This window comes from Candoia aspera, chromosome 6 (assembly GCF_035149785.1).
Source record: "Candoia aspera isolate rCanAsp1 chromosome 6, rCanAsp1.hap2, whole genome shotgun sequence".
NCBI classification, from domain to species: Eukaryota; Metazoa; Chordata; class Lepidosauria; order Squamata; family Boidae; genus Candoia; species Candoia aspera.
The window spans coordinates 88646211-88660724 of record NC_086158.1 but is presented as its reverse complement, the minus strand read 5'-3'; the positions used below and the strand labels follow the sequence as shown (position 1 = coordinate 88660724).

The window sequence follows — 14514 nt, the reverse complement described above, 5'->3', positions numbered from 1 at the left end:
CTGTTCCTCCCCAGTAGCATTTTGACCATCTTCCGACCTGGGGGTCTCATCTTCCGATGGTATACCAACATATCTCTGGTTGTACTGATCCATTTAGTTTTCACAGCAAGAATACTGGGGTGGGTTGCCATTACCTTCCCCAGGGATCGCGTTTAGTCTGACCTCTCTGTCATGACCTTCCTGTCTTGGGTGGCCTTTCACAGTTTAGCTCATGGCATCATTGAAGTGCTCAAGCTCCAGCACCATGACAAGGTAACGATCCTTTGCTGAAGACCATGATTATAAAACGGTTTTAATGAAGATCTTAATGTATATCATCTTCTTCCTCTCTTGTTGAAAAATTTCTCCTCTTAGAAACAAGACCTAAATATAATTCTCCCAGGAAACAACTCCAGCTGGGCTGGGTGGCTTTGAATGGCACGGCTGGGCAGCTTCACATGGCGTGGCTGGGCTTGCCGCCCCGCAAGGCAAGGTGCAGGGCTTCCAACAGGGCAGAGATGGGGGAGAGATAGTTGGGGGAGTTGAAGCACCCCCACAATCCTAAGTGCAGGTGGGCTGCCAAGCGCCTGAATTTTGATCACTTAACTGTTGTAATTTCGGGCACAGGTCTTAAGTCCATTTTTTCAGTGCTGCTGTAATTTTGAAGTTGCTGAATGAATGGTCGCTAAGTGAAGACTCCCTGTATTAGGTCCAAGTGGCAGACTAACAAATTCCCATTATCTCCCCAAAGAAGCATTTTTTCCCAATAGTACTTCTGAGTCTATCAATTACTATCAGTTTCTCACCAATACATGTTAAAAGCCACAGAGTATAAATAATCACTCATCTTCTTAGAACATACTACAATTACTTCCAGGCATGTGTACTTTCTTCTGAAAATATTAGTCTGTAGTATTTTCAGCATTGGGTACTCGCTGTTGAAGAAGTATTCCACTCCGCAAGGCATGCTCTGAATGGCTTCTTCAAGGGCCTTCCCAGTTTCTCTCTGCAATGCATGTAGATGCTTAGATGCTCGCCTCATCAGAAGGAATGTTGTTTGTGCATGAACACACAGTCCAAGAAAGCTCCTGAAGTAGCTGTACCAGGTCTTATATTAGACTGCAATATGAGCAATAATCAAGAAAGGCTTTACCTCCTTGTCTGGCATAAAGACTTCCTCCGAAGTAGCCATTCACTGGGGATGTTGCAGCATAAACAAAAATAGCCGTACTTAACATTGATCCTCTCCTAAAATAAAAGACATTTATTTTTGGTTATACAAATGACTGCCTGAAATCTTCAAAAGGAAAAAAAAAATGAGTACACTATAAAAATAATGTTGAATGCTTAGTTTTAGCTAGTGTTCACACCTGAAGAATTACAGAAATGTACAACAGCAACAAAAAGAGCTTTCTGTTTCAGAATCCCAGCAGGTCATCCTTGATTAGGTATCACTAGTGTGTTTCACATAACTGATTTAATTGAGCTCTATTAGGGTAAGAAACATTAAGATACACTGTCTCCCATCTTGCAAAAAAGCTCTTTATTCAAAACAATTGTTACTGAAAATGTATATTCTCATATAATTAAACCTTCTTGAGAAGAGATGCTATCATCGTCAAGATTAGTAGTATCCCAGCAGTAATAAAACATGTGAAATATTATGATGCTATGATGCCACTATGTTTTTTTCCCCCAAACTAACAATAGTTTTCAAACTACAGGGTCTAGCACATCTGAGTAGAAACACTTGTTCCTGCCATACCCAAGTCAACCAGGGAGATTTATCAATAAAAAAGATAGTGGCAGAGGGCATGTATGTTCTCTCTGAATAGGGAGATTATTAAAATTATTTTATTGGAAAAAATGATATTGTGTTAATGGTTCTCCACCATTCCAAAGGCATTCCTGATCAAAATGTGAAGCTTGCTTCTGACTCCATTAGCATCTCTGAGGTTGTACTGTATTTGAAGCTTTCCTGGCTGCACCTAGTTGGCTCTCAAAGGAATTTAGCAAAGAAAACACAACTTAATAAATATGCTCCATAGTGCTCTTAGTAGTACCCATATCCAGAATGAAGAATATAATGCCCACCACTTGGTCAGTAGGCAACAAGACTGGGTATATTTGGATACTTTATTCTCATCCACAATAATTATCTAAACCTTGGGAGGAGCGTTTGTCTTTTTATGGATATAAAGGTAACATAGAAGCAGCATCAGGTTTCAAAAGAAACTAGTATTTTCACTGTTGCTTCCTAATGTGTTAAAAATGTTCTTCCATAATCAAACAAATACACAAAAAGATGCAATTTAATGGCATCACATTCAAGGAATACAAAAATGTAGCTGAATTTTCAAATACTCCTGCAACTTGTAGTAGAAACTATAACTTTGCCATTAAAAATTGAGGAAAAATTCATTCAGAACTTATTTCCCAATCTTCATCATAAACTTTAAAAAGATGCAATGTTCATAAACAAACAGGCATATTTCTTGGAATATGAGCTAGTAAGAGCTTAAATATATGGCCAGCCTACATTAGATGTTGCCTATTTTGACCAGTACAGATCTTTTTGGAGTATGCAACTGCTGTTTTATCAACTATATGGTTTGCTTGGTTATTTTTTTGCAGAACTGAAAAGGCATTATTATTAACACTTTTACTGATTTGGACCTAGATTTTTGCAAGATGCTGTCCTCCTATTGACTTTAGGAACTGTACATATTATTCTATTTCTGTTACCTTGTGAAGAATATTTAACAAAAACACACCAAAAAGTCGTTCCTACTGCAGTGCCTGGATAATTTTGGATCTAACATAAGACATCCATTTATATTATTTTTCTTATTTGTTAAACATATTTCTATGCTGCCACATCAAAACGACTTTTGACAGCTTAGATTAAAAAAAAATGCTGATATGTGGACCAATGCAAATAGCAATGATGTGTGGGAATTCTGGGAGCTGAAGTCCATATAAGCTGGAGGGCATTTAAACTGATTTAAACAAGCTAGCATCTTGAGATTTTGTCACATCTTTGGCTTTGCTACTATTTGACCTTCCCATCTCAATTTTGTTTAATGTTCATGCATGTCCACAGGAGTTTGTTACATTTGTCAGAATGATAAAAGCCTATGTATGAGTGTCACAATGTGCAGGGCTTGCATTATAACACTGCAGCTATGCTTTCATCATTCTGGTCCCCCATCACAGACAATGCTCCTTATGGTTCTATTCTGCAATTTGTTATACTATATTAAACATTGAATTTTTTATGTTAACAGCTATAAAAATGATTTGACCATTCAGAACCAGGTCTTTAATAACTCTTTATTTGCCTGAAAGGAAAATTAGGTTTACCCCCAATAATTTATTTCTAAATTTGGAGGATTCCTTTAGATTTGCTAAGAATATGGTAGCAAATACCAGGGGTGGGGGGGCTGTTCTTCAGATCTTCAGGGGAAAGGGTCATCTTAAATACAGGAAAAATTTCCAATACTAGAATGATGCTAACTTTCCACCTGCCATTCACACATAACCATGATGTGGGTGAAGCCTGGTTCAGCTAACACAGACTGTGTTCCATGCAAGGAAGAGAGTTTAGGATCTAATTCATTTTTTAAAATTTAAAATATGAATTACCATAAATTCCTACTTTACCAATGTTAAAACTCTGAGCCAAATAAATATATGAGCATTATTTGTGCTTGTAATGATGGACCTCATCTTCTGGTTATACAGCAATTTCTCTATCTTTGGAAAACTCTAGAGCTCCAAGAATAGCCGATATACAAGTGGGCTCACTGAACCTTACCAATTTATTTTTTAATGTAACATAAAGCAATACTTACTCTGTATATAAATCTTCTAGCATGGCAACGATGATTACTATGAAAGAAACTGCAAAGATTTGGCAGCCAGAACCAATAAGGGATGAAAATATTAAAGGATGACTAGATGGCCTGAAAACATCTCCATGAACTTGTTTCCAACCATATTCATCTCCTAGATCTCTGTCCTGCACAAAACACAATTTGGTAACAATCATTCAAAACAAGAACAACAAAAAAGGTAACTGCCAAACCACAGCCTAATCCAGTCCAGAGTACATCAAACCCACAACTCGCTGTCCTGAAACCCCATTCTAACCTGCTCCAGATTTTTCTCCCCTTTCTCCCTATTCCCACCTTGCACTTAGAGAAAACTAAACTTTCACATCTCTGATCAACAACTTGTGATCAACAGTAGCTATTTTAAAGTCTTACTGCCACATCAGGGACATTTCTGAGGAGAGATACTCATGCTGGGGAAGTGAGCACTAACTCATGGTGTAATTAGGCTTTAAGATAGGTTTTTACTGCTATAGAAAAAGCATGTAAGTGAATGGACAAAAAATGTACTGAGTGCTGCATGCTTGCAGTATACATCAGCTTGCTTTGACAATAGCACTCATTTTGAATCTTCTTACTTTTGTCAAAACCATTTAAATTGGATACTAGCCCTGAATAAGGCTATTTCCTATTGATGAGTAGTATAGAAGTGCACCGTAAGTAAAAATCTAACCTGACCCATTTATATGTGGGCTTCACATTAAGTGTTACTATTTTTTTTTAAATAGGAGCACATAAACATTTTCAGGTTGAAGGTGATACCTGTCAGAAACCTCACTTGGACAGGACCAAGACAAAAATTAAGTCTGATTCAAAATGTAAGTGAATGTATTTCATATGATTATTCCCCATGCATTCAATAATTTCCCTCATTTCCTTAGTTGTAACTTTTAAATGAGATTTGGAGCTGTACATAAGGATTTGGGGATTAAAAATTATGCACCCCTGCTTTAAAAGGAAACAAGTCCAGATCATCTCTGCAATATTTTCTTTTGTTTCACAGTATTAGTGGACAGGTGTGAACTACTTATTAAGGAATAAACTAGTTCAAACGGTGGAATCATAGAGAAACCAGAAAAAAAATATAAAGCACAGATAATCAGTGACCTAACGTACATCCCTCATAACTGCAGATTAAAAAGAATAATTTGCTAGCCCTATTCTCACTATCACTAGCTCCAAAGTTAGCCTCTAATTTAGGTTTTCATACAGATGTTTATATTTAGTTGTCTTCTACATAATTAGATGTCTGAATGCATACATACGAAGCTTAAATACAGAAAAGTTCTAGATATGGAGGAGCTAGTGACTCTACTCTTCTGCTGGCTAGAGAATTTGGAAAGGGATCTATGTCAATGGTAAATAGCCTGTTCTACATGCCAAATGTCCCAAATTCAATCCCTGGCTAGGAAAGATTTCTTTGAAAAGTGTAAACTCCACCAGATAACACCTTATTAAATGGAATACTGGCCTAACTAGTTATATAAATCAGTTTAATACATTCATACTTTTTCCTTTCCAATAAGTATAATCAGTCTGGCCCTAGACATAGACCAGAGGATCAAGACTCAAAGGAGACACGCCTTTTTTTTCTACAGAGAATTGCTGGGCAAGGTAAAAAACAATTTGGCCTACTTGGCCAATTATGTAAGAATTAGCATATACAAGACTCTTTTTATTAAGATTCTACTAAACATATAGATTTTCTGACCTTCAGTGAGATTAGAATATGTTAAAGATTCTAGTTCTTCTATAGCAAAGGAAGGGTTGGAATGATGACTGAAGAAGAGGCATTTAAAAGAATTCAAAGTGAACACTTTTTCCACCTTCTTTGCCACACAGGTAAGACTGAGAATCTGCTTTATCTTAACATAGACTTAAAAATTCTTCCTACTGAAAAAATTTGAGAATATCACTCTAATTAAAATATCATATACAGTTGTAATCAAAATTATTCAACACCCATTGCAAATCAGGTTGTCAAAATGTACAGACTTTCAGCTGTTTGCAATGAACAAATCAAACAAAAGCAATTGAAATAGCTCAACACAACGAATGCTTCAAGTGGTGTCCCCAAAGTCAACTGAAAATGCAACTTATAATGACTTCTCCAGTCTCAAAATCATTCATTAAAAATATCAACCAAGAGTGCATGGAGAACTATAGGTCCCCACAACTGAAATAAACTGCAAGAATAACAGCCTGCCAGAAAAGGTTTCTAAGTCATTAAGTTATTAATAAATATTCATAATCTTTTTGCTTAGGGGACCCTGCACCTAAGGAACTGGCCATAGTAGTTGTTTATGACCCTCCCCATTCCTAACACATTTAACCTTTCTGCATCTGGCTCTCTCATAGACTGCACAAATATAAATCTAAGAGTGAAAAATCAAAGCAAAAGTTTTACCATATCATCCATTTCTTCTTCTTTACTATACCGTGCATAATCTTTCCTCAGGGTCCTCATTAAAATCATAGAAACCAAGCCCACCAGGAAAATAACCATCATAAAGGAATTGAAGATTGAAAACCAATGAATCTAAAATATAAAAGTGGAAATTCATTAATATTAATTTCACTATTCACAAGCCCATAGATCTGTAATGATGAAGAAATGTCTTAAGAGGTGACATAACTGTTTATGAATACAAAGGAAGTTGAACTATATAAAATACTCTATGGCCCTTCCATCTGGCAAAGCCAAATTATGTAATAAAACACTATACTCCACTTTTTCCATTCTGAAGAAAGGCAAAGTGATATAGAAGACAAGGTCTATTCACATTTTACCTTAAGTCAAGTGAAAAGATCAACAGTTTTTCTCTTCTGTATTATCATAATGTTAAACAACTAATTTAAAACTAGCAACTTGTTCATATTTATTTGAAAAGTGACTTCGGAAACAATGAATTAAGTGTCTATGGTCCATTCTTCAGTTGAGTGTGATTTGTTCAGAAGCCAGGACAAAAATTCACAGCTAACTTACTCACTTTCTATTCTAATTTTTTAGGGAAATACAAATTACTTGTCCATTATTAATAACAGATCAAAAGTTAGTAGAAAGCCAAAACTATTAATTTTTACAGCCTGAGTATGTTAAATGCTCAATGAAGACACCCTGAGAAGACGCTGGTCTCTCATTAAAATATATAGAAGGGACAGCACTGCTCAAATAATTACTGCCTGATGTTGTAAAAAGGGAAGTACAGAAGTAAGGAAGTAAGGGTAGATAAAGTCAGATATTTACACAGCAGCATCTGACCAACCCTGGCTGATCTCAGCAAGCTAAGCAGGATCACACTTGATTAGAATTTGGACTGGAAACTGCCAGATAATTCATGTTGTAAGCTAGATCAAGATATTGAAAAAATATCCCAGAAGGAAACAGTGGCAAGCCACTTCTGTGCTGTTGCCCAGAAAACTACATGGATGTGTACAGTCACCAGAAGTTGAGCATGACTTGAAGGTAGCTTTACTCTTAAAAAGTCAATTATAGAATAATGTGTCTATGTGTGCATGCAACAGTAAATTCACCAAGTAACAGTTAACATGCTAGTTATGTTACGCAACTTGCCCATTTAGTTTCTCCTGCCAACATGAACAACTTAACAAACCTACATGGCTCTTTTTGTTGCATATTATAAGCTATTAGTATTCTGCATGTACCTCTTAGCTGCTGAGATACAGGTAACAGTTACACAGTACAGGCCAGTAAATGGTGATAAAGAACCAGCAATAAACTATGCAACTTTCTGAATGAAGTGATCACACAGAAAAATTATTCTCTTAGGTGACATGAACAGACAGATGAAAGTGCAATGAGAAACTACAGAAAAATATGGCTGGGCCATTTGAAGATTCAAGAACGAATGCTGATTTTTTCATAAATATCTGCTTAGCTCTGTTTCAAATACAAGGTTTAAGCATAAGTCTATTCGTGTGAACCAGCAATGAATATAAATGCAAGATTGATCTGATTGTTTGTCATAGTAATTAGTGAAGGATATAAGATGGAAGAGAGATTCTGAATATGGGACAGACTATTATGATAGTATGTAGTAGCAATGCGAAAGACCATTGTTATCTCAAGGAGTTAAGTGACATATGTTGATTTTCTCCCTCACACAAAGAAGATTAGAGTTTATGTTGAGTTATGCTGATGCTTAATTGGCTTCTTTTTATTTCTGCTTGGCATGAGGAGGGGAGAGATAAACCACAAGACTGAAAGTTTGTAAGTCCACTCCTCCAACAGCCCTCCAGAACATATCTTTGTTTGGAGTTGGGAGAGAGATAAGAGAAAACCCCCAGATTGTTTTGTTAAGATCTGTAAAACTTCCCAGGCTCTTGGATGATGTCATAGACTGGTGTTTTTGGGCCTTGGGAAGCTTCCTAGTCAAGGTCAGGTCTTGTAGCCTACAGCTATGGAAACATGGTCATGAGGTTTGAGGGCCAGACTTTGATAAAAACTCCTGGGCTTGCTTTTGGGGTTTCAGGAGCTTCTGTACAGATCCAGTGCACTGGGTGCTGTAGAACAATTGCCAACCTAGGGGCATCCCTGTTGCCTTGGTCAGGAGGCTCCTGGTAACATAAAAGGGATTGGGTATCAGCTTGCTTAGGAGCCTTATGATGAAGGTGAAAGAAGAAAGGGCAAAAGCTGGGTTGCAACTAAACCTCAAAAAAACCAAGATTATGGCAGCCAGCTTGATTGATAACTGGCAAATAGAGGGAGAAAATGTAGAGACAGTGAAAGACTTTGTATTTCTAGATGCAAAGATTACTGCAGATGCTGACTGCAGTCAGGAAATCAGAAGATGTTTAATCCTTGGGAGGAGAGCAATGATAAATCTTGATAAAATAGTTAAGAGCAGAGACATCACACTGATAACAAAGGTCTGCTTAGTTAAAGCAATGGTATTCCCTGTAGTAACATATGGCTGCGAGAGCTGGACCATAAGGAAGGCTGAGAGAAGGAAGATAGATGCTCTGGAACTGTGGTGTTGGAGGAAAATTCTGAGAGTGCCTTGGACTGCAAGAAGATCAAACCAGTCCATCCTCCAGGAAATAAAGCCAGACTGCTCACTTGAGGAAATGATATTAAAGGCAAAACTGAAATACTTTCGCCACATAACGAGAAGACAGAACACCCTGGAGAAGATGCTGATCCTAGGGAGAGTGGAAGGCAAAAGGAAGAGGGGCCGACCAAGGGCAAGGTGGATGGATGATATTCTAGAGGTGACGGACTTGTCCCTGGGGGAGCTGGGGGTATTGACGACCGACAGGAAGCTCTGGCATGGGCTGGTCCATGTAGTCATGAAGAGTCGGAAGCGACTGAACAAATAAACAACAAATCAACTTGCTTGGTATGTATGATTTCTTTCTGTATGCTATGCTTTTTATACTTTTGTTTAATCTGCCTAAACTGTGTATCTGGTTTAAACTGTGTTTCTGTTTAACTCTGTTTGCTTAAGTTTATAATAAAGCTTAAAGTTTCTTTATCCACTGTCGTGCTTATTGTCTAAAAGACAGTAAGATATAAAAGAACCAATTGTTTGAGCACCTGATCACTGCTTGGACACTTGGCAGAACATAGTATCAAGAGTGGGTCTTGGAAAAAATGGGCATGGAGAAAAAAAGTGAAAGAAACAAGAGTGAAAGTAAAAGAGGTACAAGAAGAATAAGTATGAACCATTCTATAAAAGGATTAGAAGATATCTTCTATATGGAAAGCAAATGTAAGGAAAGATGATGTGAAGCTGCTTGGAACAGAGCAAAAAGAATTAAAGTAAAACCTTGTTTAAATGGACTATTTGAAGGAGGTGGTGTTTGTTAAATCAGAAAGTATGTTAACATGGTGATTTGCATGATCATCCATATGATGAAAATTAAAGCAAGGCTTTTGGGGTTGGAGAATATGAATACCCATCCAAATGATTCTAAAACGTCCCTGGTTAGGAAAACAGGCTGCCTGGCTAGAAACTCAGCCTCCAAAACAAGATCAGAGAGAAAAAAGCAAGAGAGAAGGAAGGAGGCACTCCTTCGTCTTGTTTCATAGTTCCTTGTCTTTATTCCCCCCTACCTTTTTGTGATCCACTCAGCCCTGACACCTCCCACTTGTGGGGGCTGCTGTGGCCATCCTTTTTACTTTAAGTATAACCCTTCCTTGAGCTTCCAGTCAGGCCTGAGCTGGCTGAGCAACTGCGAAGTTCCCACTAGAAAAAGGGCCTCTTTCACTGATTAACATGTCCTGGTTGGGATCTCAAGTGAGTCAGGTGACACATGGACGTAGTTGGCCATAAAGGTGGCAAGCAGAGAACAGCAGCAGGAGTTATGAGGAGGAACTGGAAGAAAAGGAAGCGAGCAAGCAGCACCTGAAACCCAGTGCTGGAGCAATTTATTTATTTATTTATCATATTTTTATCACTGCCCATCTCCCCCACACGGGGGACCCTGGGTGGTTCACAAATTCAATAAAATTATAAATAATACCAATAATCAATAAATATAAATACGATAAAATCCAAGTACAGGCAGATCAAATTCAGCATCAGAAAGGGATAAGACTGGTCCCGGCAGGACTAGGGAACTAACCAGCCCCAGGAATGGCTCTTCCTCTCCCCACTCCAAGCCAGGTTACAAAACCAGGTCTTCAACTGTTTTCTGAAGTACAGGAGGGAGGAGGCTAACCTCACTTCCGGGGGAAGGATGTTCCAAAGGGCGGGAGCTGCTGCAGAGAAGGCCCGCTTCCTGGACCCCGCCAGATGGACTTCTCTTACAGACAGGGTCCATAGCATGCCCTCTCTGCATGACTGGGTGGGACAAGGTGATGTAATGGAGATGAGACGGTCCCTTAGGTAGCCTGGACCCATGCCATGTAGGGCTTTAAGGGTGATAACCAACACTCTGAATTGGACCTGGAAGCAAACTGGCACCCAATGCAGCTCGCAGAGCAAAGGAGTTATATGTGCTGATCTTGAAGCACCCAAAATCGCCCACGCGGCTGCATTTTGGATCAGCTATAGCTTCTGGATACTCTTCAAGGGTAGCCTCATGTAGAGCAATAGTGTCATTTACATATTATTATGCAAATGACATAAATCACAGCAGAATTTGATCCACTGCACCCATGCATTGAGGTCTGACAAATTTACGTTTCACTGTATGTTATAGAGAGCTACAAAAGCACATGGACTTGAATTAATGGGAAGTATGAAAAGGATGGCTCATAGAATGATGAAATGAAAGAGACTATGGATAAGGAAAAAAGCGTACTGGAGAATGACTGCTGCAAAAAAAATGATATTATATAAAATGTAAAGAAATAGATAAAAAATGCTAAACAAGAATGTTAAGCTGAGTGAAATGGAATTTAAAAATAAAAGTGATGAAATGAGGGAATGCTAGAAAGAATGTTTTAGAAATCTGTATGGGAATGGTAGTGAAATAGTGAAGAATGGAACTGAATTGAAATTAATGCTATGTTAGTCCTCCATTCTGCTAGCAGTAGTAAAGCCCACGGGGACTACGTTGCTGAAAATGCAGAGGAGCTCATCTGCCATCCTTAAATTCCTTAAGACAAGAAAGAAGTGGCCACTATATACCTGCAGCACTCAAATTATTCAAAGCCAAGCCAATAGCACAACTTCTTTATGGTGCCCAGCTGGGCCTCTTCTCCAATTTTGCACCATTAGAACGTGTACAATCCAAATTTCTAAGATCAGCCCTTCAAGTCCCAAAGTGTGTCTAAAACCACCCTGTGACTAGAGATAGGCCTCATGAAAGTAGAGGCCAGAGTGTGGGTGACCATACTCAACTATTGGCTCAGACTATTCTTTTTTCCCCCTTGGCCTTGCCCCATTCACTATGAGTGATGATTTTCAATCCACATGGATACAGGCAGTAGCAACTAAAATCTCATCCCTGCGCTTCTCTCCAGGTGGGATATGATCCGGCCAAAGCACTAATTAAACAGAGTGTAGCAGAAACAGAGCACCAACTGGATCTAGCCAGGACCCCTTTATTGCCAGTGAATCCAACAGGTAGTCTGCCTCCCCTATGGCATACTTAACTAAACACAAAGTACCTAAACACCAGAGAGCCTTTACTTTGGCACAATGTCATGCCTTCCCCTCAGCTGTTCTTGAAGGCTTGATATATGATTAAGGAGGAGAGACAATGCCCCTGTGACTTTGGACACATAGAAACTGAGCATGTGCTTCTCCAGTACCTGTATTAGAGACATTCATACTAGCCTTATCTCACCATTACTGCATAAATACCCAGGGTACACAGGACAACTCTATACCTCCCTGTTTTCAGATACCAACCCTGCTACAACATACAATGTTGCCAGGGTCTGTACAGCAGCGTTTAAAATTCATTGGATGATTACCTGTGCCATAAACTAGACTTAACGAGCATCTAGTTTGCCATAGTAGAGTGCTCTGTAATTTGATATAGTCTTCCACATGCTAACCTTTATGCTCCCCTACACCCATCTAATTCTCCTACCCCTTCTTTTAGATTCTTTTAGACTCTTGTTTTTATATATACTTTCTAATAGTTCTTCTAGCTTTTTATAATTTTTTTAGACTCTGAGGTTTTTTAATTGATTGTACCCCACTTTCCTTATGCTGGTCTATAACCATAATAAAGATTTGATTTGATTTGATAAATGCTTAAGAATGTTTAATATGTAGCTGGAAAAATCTTTAAAATATGGTTCACTTATAGACTGACTGTGTAACTTATTTACTATGTGAAGACTGCATCTGCCAGACAACTGGAAGACTGCTTCGTTATATAAAGGAAAAGGTAACAAGAGTAGTTAGTTCAGTGTGTCTGGAAAAGTATCTGGCAGAACTGTGACAATGAGCAGAATCTGGGAAGTTTAGTACAGCTTTATGCCAGGCAGGGATGTACAAACCACATTTCCGCTATTCAGCCTGACACTAAGAAATGTATGAAAATAAGAAAGAAGGATAATTATACATTTATTAGTTTAACAGAAGCATATCATAAAATGAGTAGGCCTGAATTATGGTATATTTGGGGCAAATATGAAACTGAAACTGAAGATTAAGTAAGCTATATTGTTAGATTTCCTCTCCTCTCCTCTTCTCTCATCTCCTGCTTTTGCTTACCACTTCTTATTCTTTTTCTGCACTTTGATTATATTGCCTACCTGGAAAAAGAACAGCATTATGGGTATGTATGCACATTGCTTACTATGCTGCCCAGAAAAGGAATTTTGATCCATTCATTATACAAACCAGACTCAAAAGTGAACCAGCAGGCCGCTCTTTCTTGGAAATACCAGTATCTGGCCTATCATTGCGTGCAAAATACATCTAGTGGATTCTGTCCATGTAGACACATGCTATAAACAGTCACTGGAACCATATTGTGAAAGAACTATTGATAATTTTGTTACAGGGTGTTTTGTTACATCCTTTATGAATTTTAAATATCAATAGTGCCCCAATTCTAAAATTGGAAGGTATAAAATAAAGGTGAACTTTGACTCCTTTATTGTTTAACCTCTGTATTAATTCCTTCACTGAACAACCTACAGGTTAGTGTCTCTACTCACCTAAAACTAGCAATTTTACTGTATGAGGATGATGCAGTAATCTGCTCCTGGACAGACATATATCTGAGATGAGCACTGCAGCTCTTACCATCTGGGACATTTTATTCAAACTGACAGCAGGAAATGAAAGACCTAAAAACACTGTTTGTACATTAATGGATTGAGATTGAACAAATCTGAAATTCCAAATGTCTAGAGATATTTTTCACAGTACTGGGTCCTGCAAAGAGCATGCCACATTTGTAACCTAAAGCACCCAATGCAGTACTGAAATAATTCTGGGCTTTTTTCTTCTCTTCAAAGATGCCTATTTTATTGCAGCAGCCATAAAGCTTTTTGAAGCTAAACACTTAACACAACTTTTAGGTCACATCCCATTTTATACTTTAAGAATTAATCTAAGTGCACTTTTTCACATTCTTAATGGTCTTGCTATCACTTTATTTATTTATTTTATTATTCGAATTTCTATTACTGCCCATTTCCCCCCAAAGAGGGGGACTCTGGGCGGTGTACAATAAAATTATCCTTTTAAAACCTCAGCACATAAAATTACAAAGTCAACATCCACAATACTAAAATAATAAATATAAATATGAAATCCAAGTGGGAAAATTTACATTCGGTAGGGAGGACTCTATGCCACCAGCCACCCCCAGGAAGAGCTACTGCCCTTTCCATCCAAAGTGAGGCAGCAGAACCAGGTCTTCAAACCCTTCTGGAAAGTCGGGAGCAAAGGAGCCTGCCTCACCTCGGGGGGCAGAATGTTCCAAAAGGCGGGCGCTGCTGCAGAGAAGGCTTGCCTCCTGGATCCCGCCAAGTGAAACTCCCTTGCCGATGGGATCCGTAGCATGCCCTCTCTGCATGACCAGGTGGGATGGGTCGATGTTATGGGGATAAGACAGTCCCTCAGGTAGCCTGGCCCCATGCCATGTAGGGCTTTAAAGGTCATAACCAACACCTTGAATTGGACTGGGAAGCAAACTGGAATCCAGTGCAGCTCGCGCAGCAATGGTGTCACATGTGCTATCTTGGGGCACTCATCACTGCCAT

At 38.6% G+C, this 14514-nt stretch overlaps 1 protein-coding gene across 2 annotated transcripts in view; it reads right to left on the bottom strand.

Annotated features, from left to right (window-relative positions):
* TM9SF3 (transmembrane 9 superfamily member 3) overlaps positions 1–14514 on the bottom strand; it is a 74966-nt gene that overhangs the window by 29050 nt on the left and 31402 nt on the right. For both annotated transcript variants that reach the window (XM_063307620.1, XM_063307621.1), the window contains exons 6-8: positions 6280–6411; positions 3834–4000; positions 1133–1227 (exon numbers count right to left, since the gene is read on the bottom strand). In XM_063307620.1, the coding sequence (XP_063163690.1) occupies positions 1133–1227; positions 3834–4000; positions 6280–6411 (394 nt within the window). The remainder of the gene's footprint in view (positions 1–1132; positions 1228–3833; positions 4001–6279; positions 6412–14514) is intronic.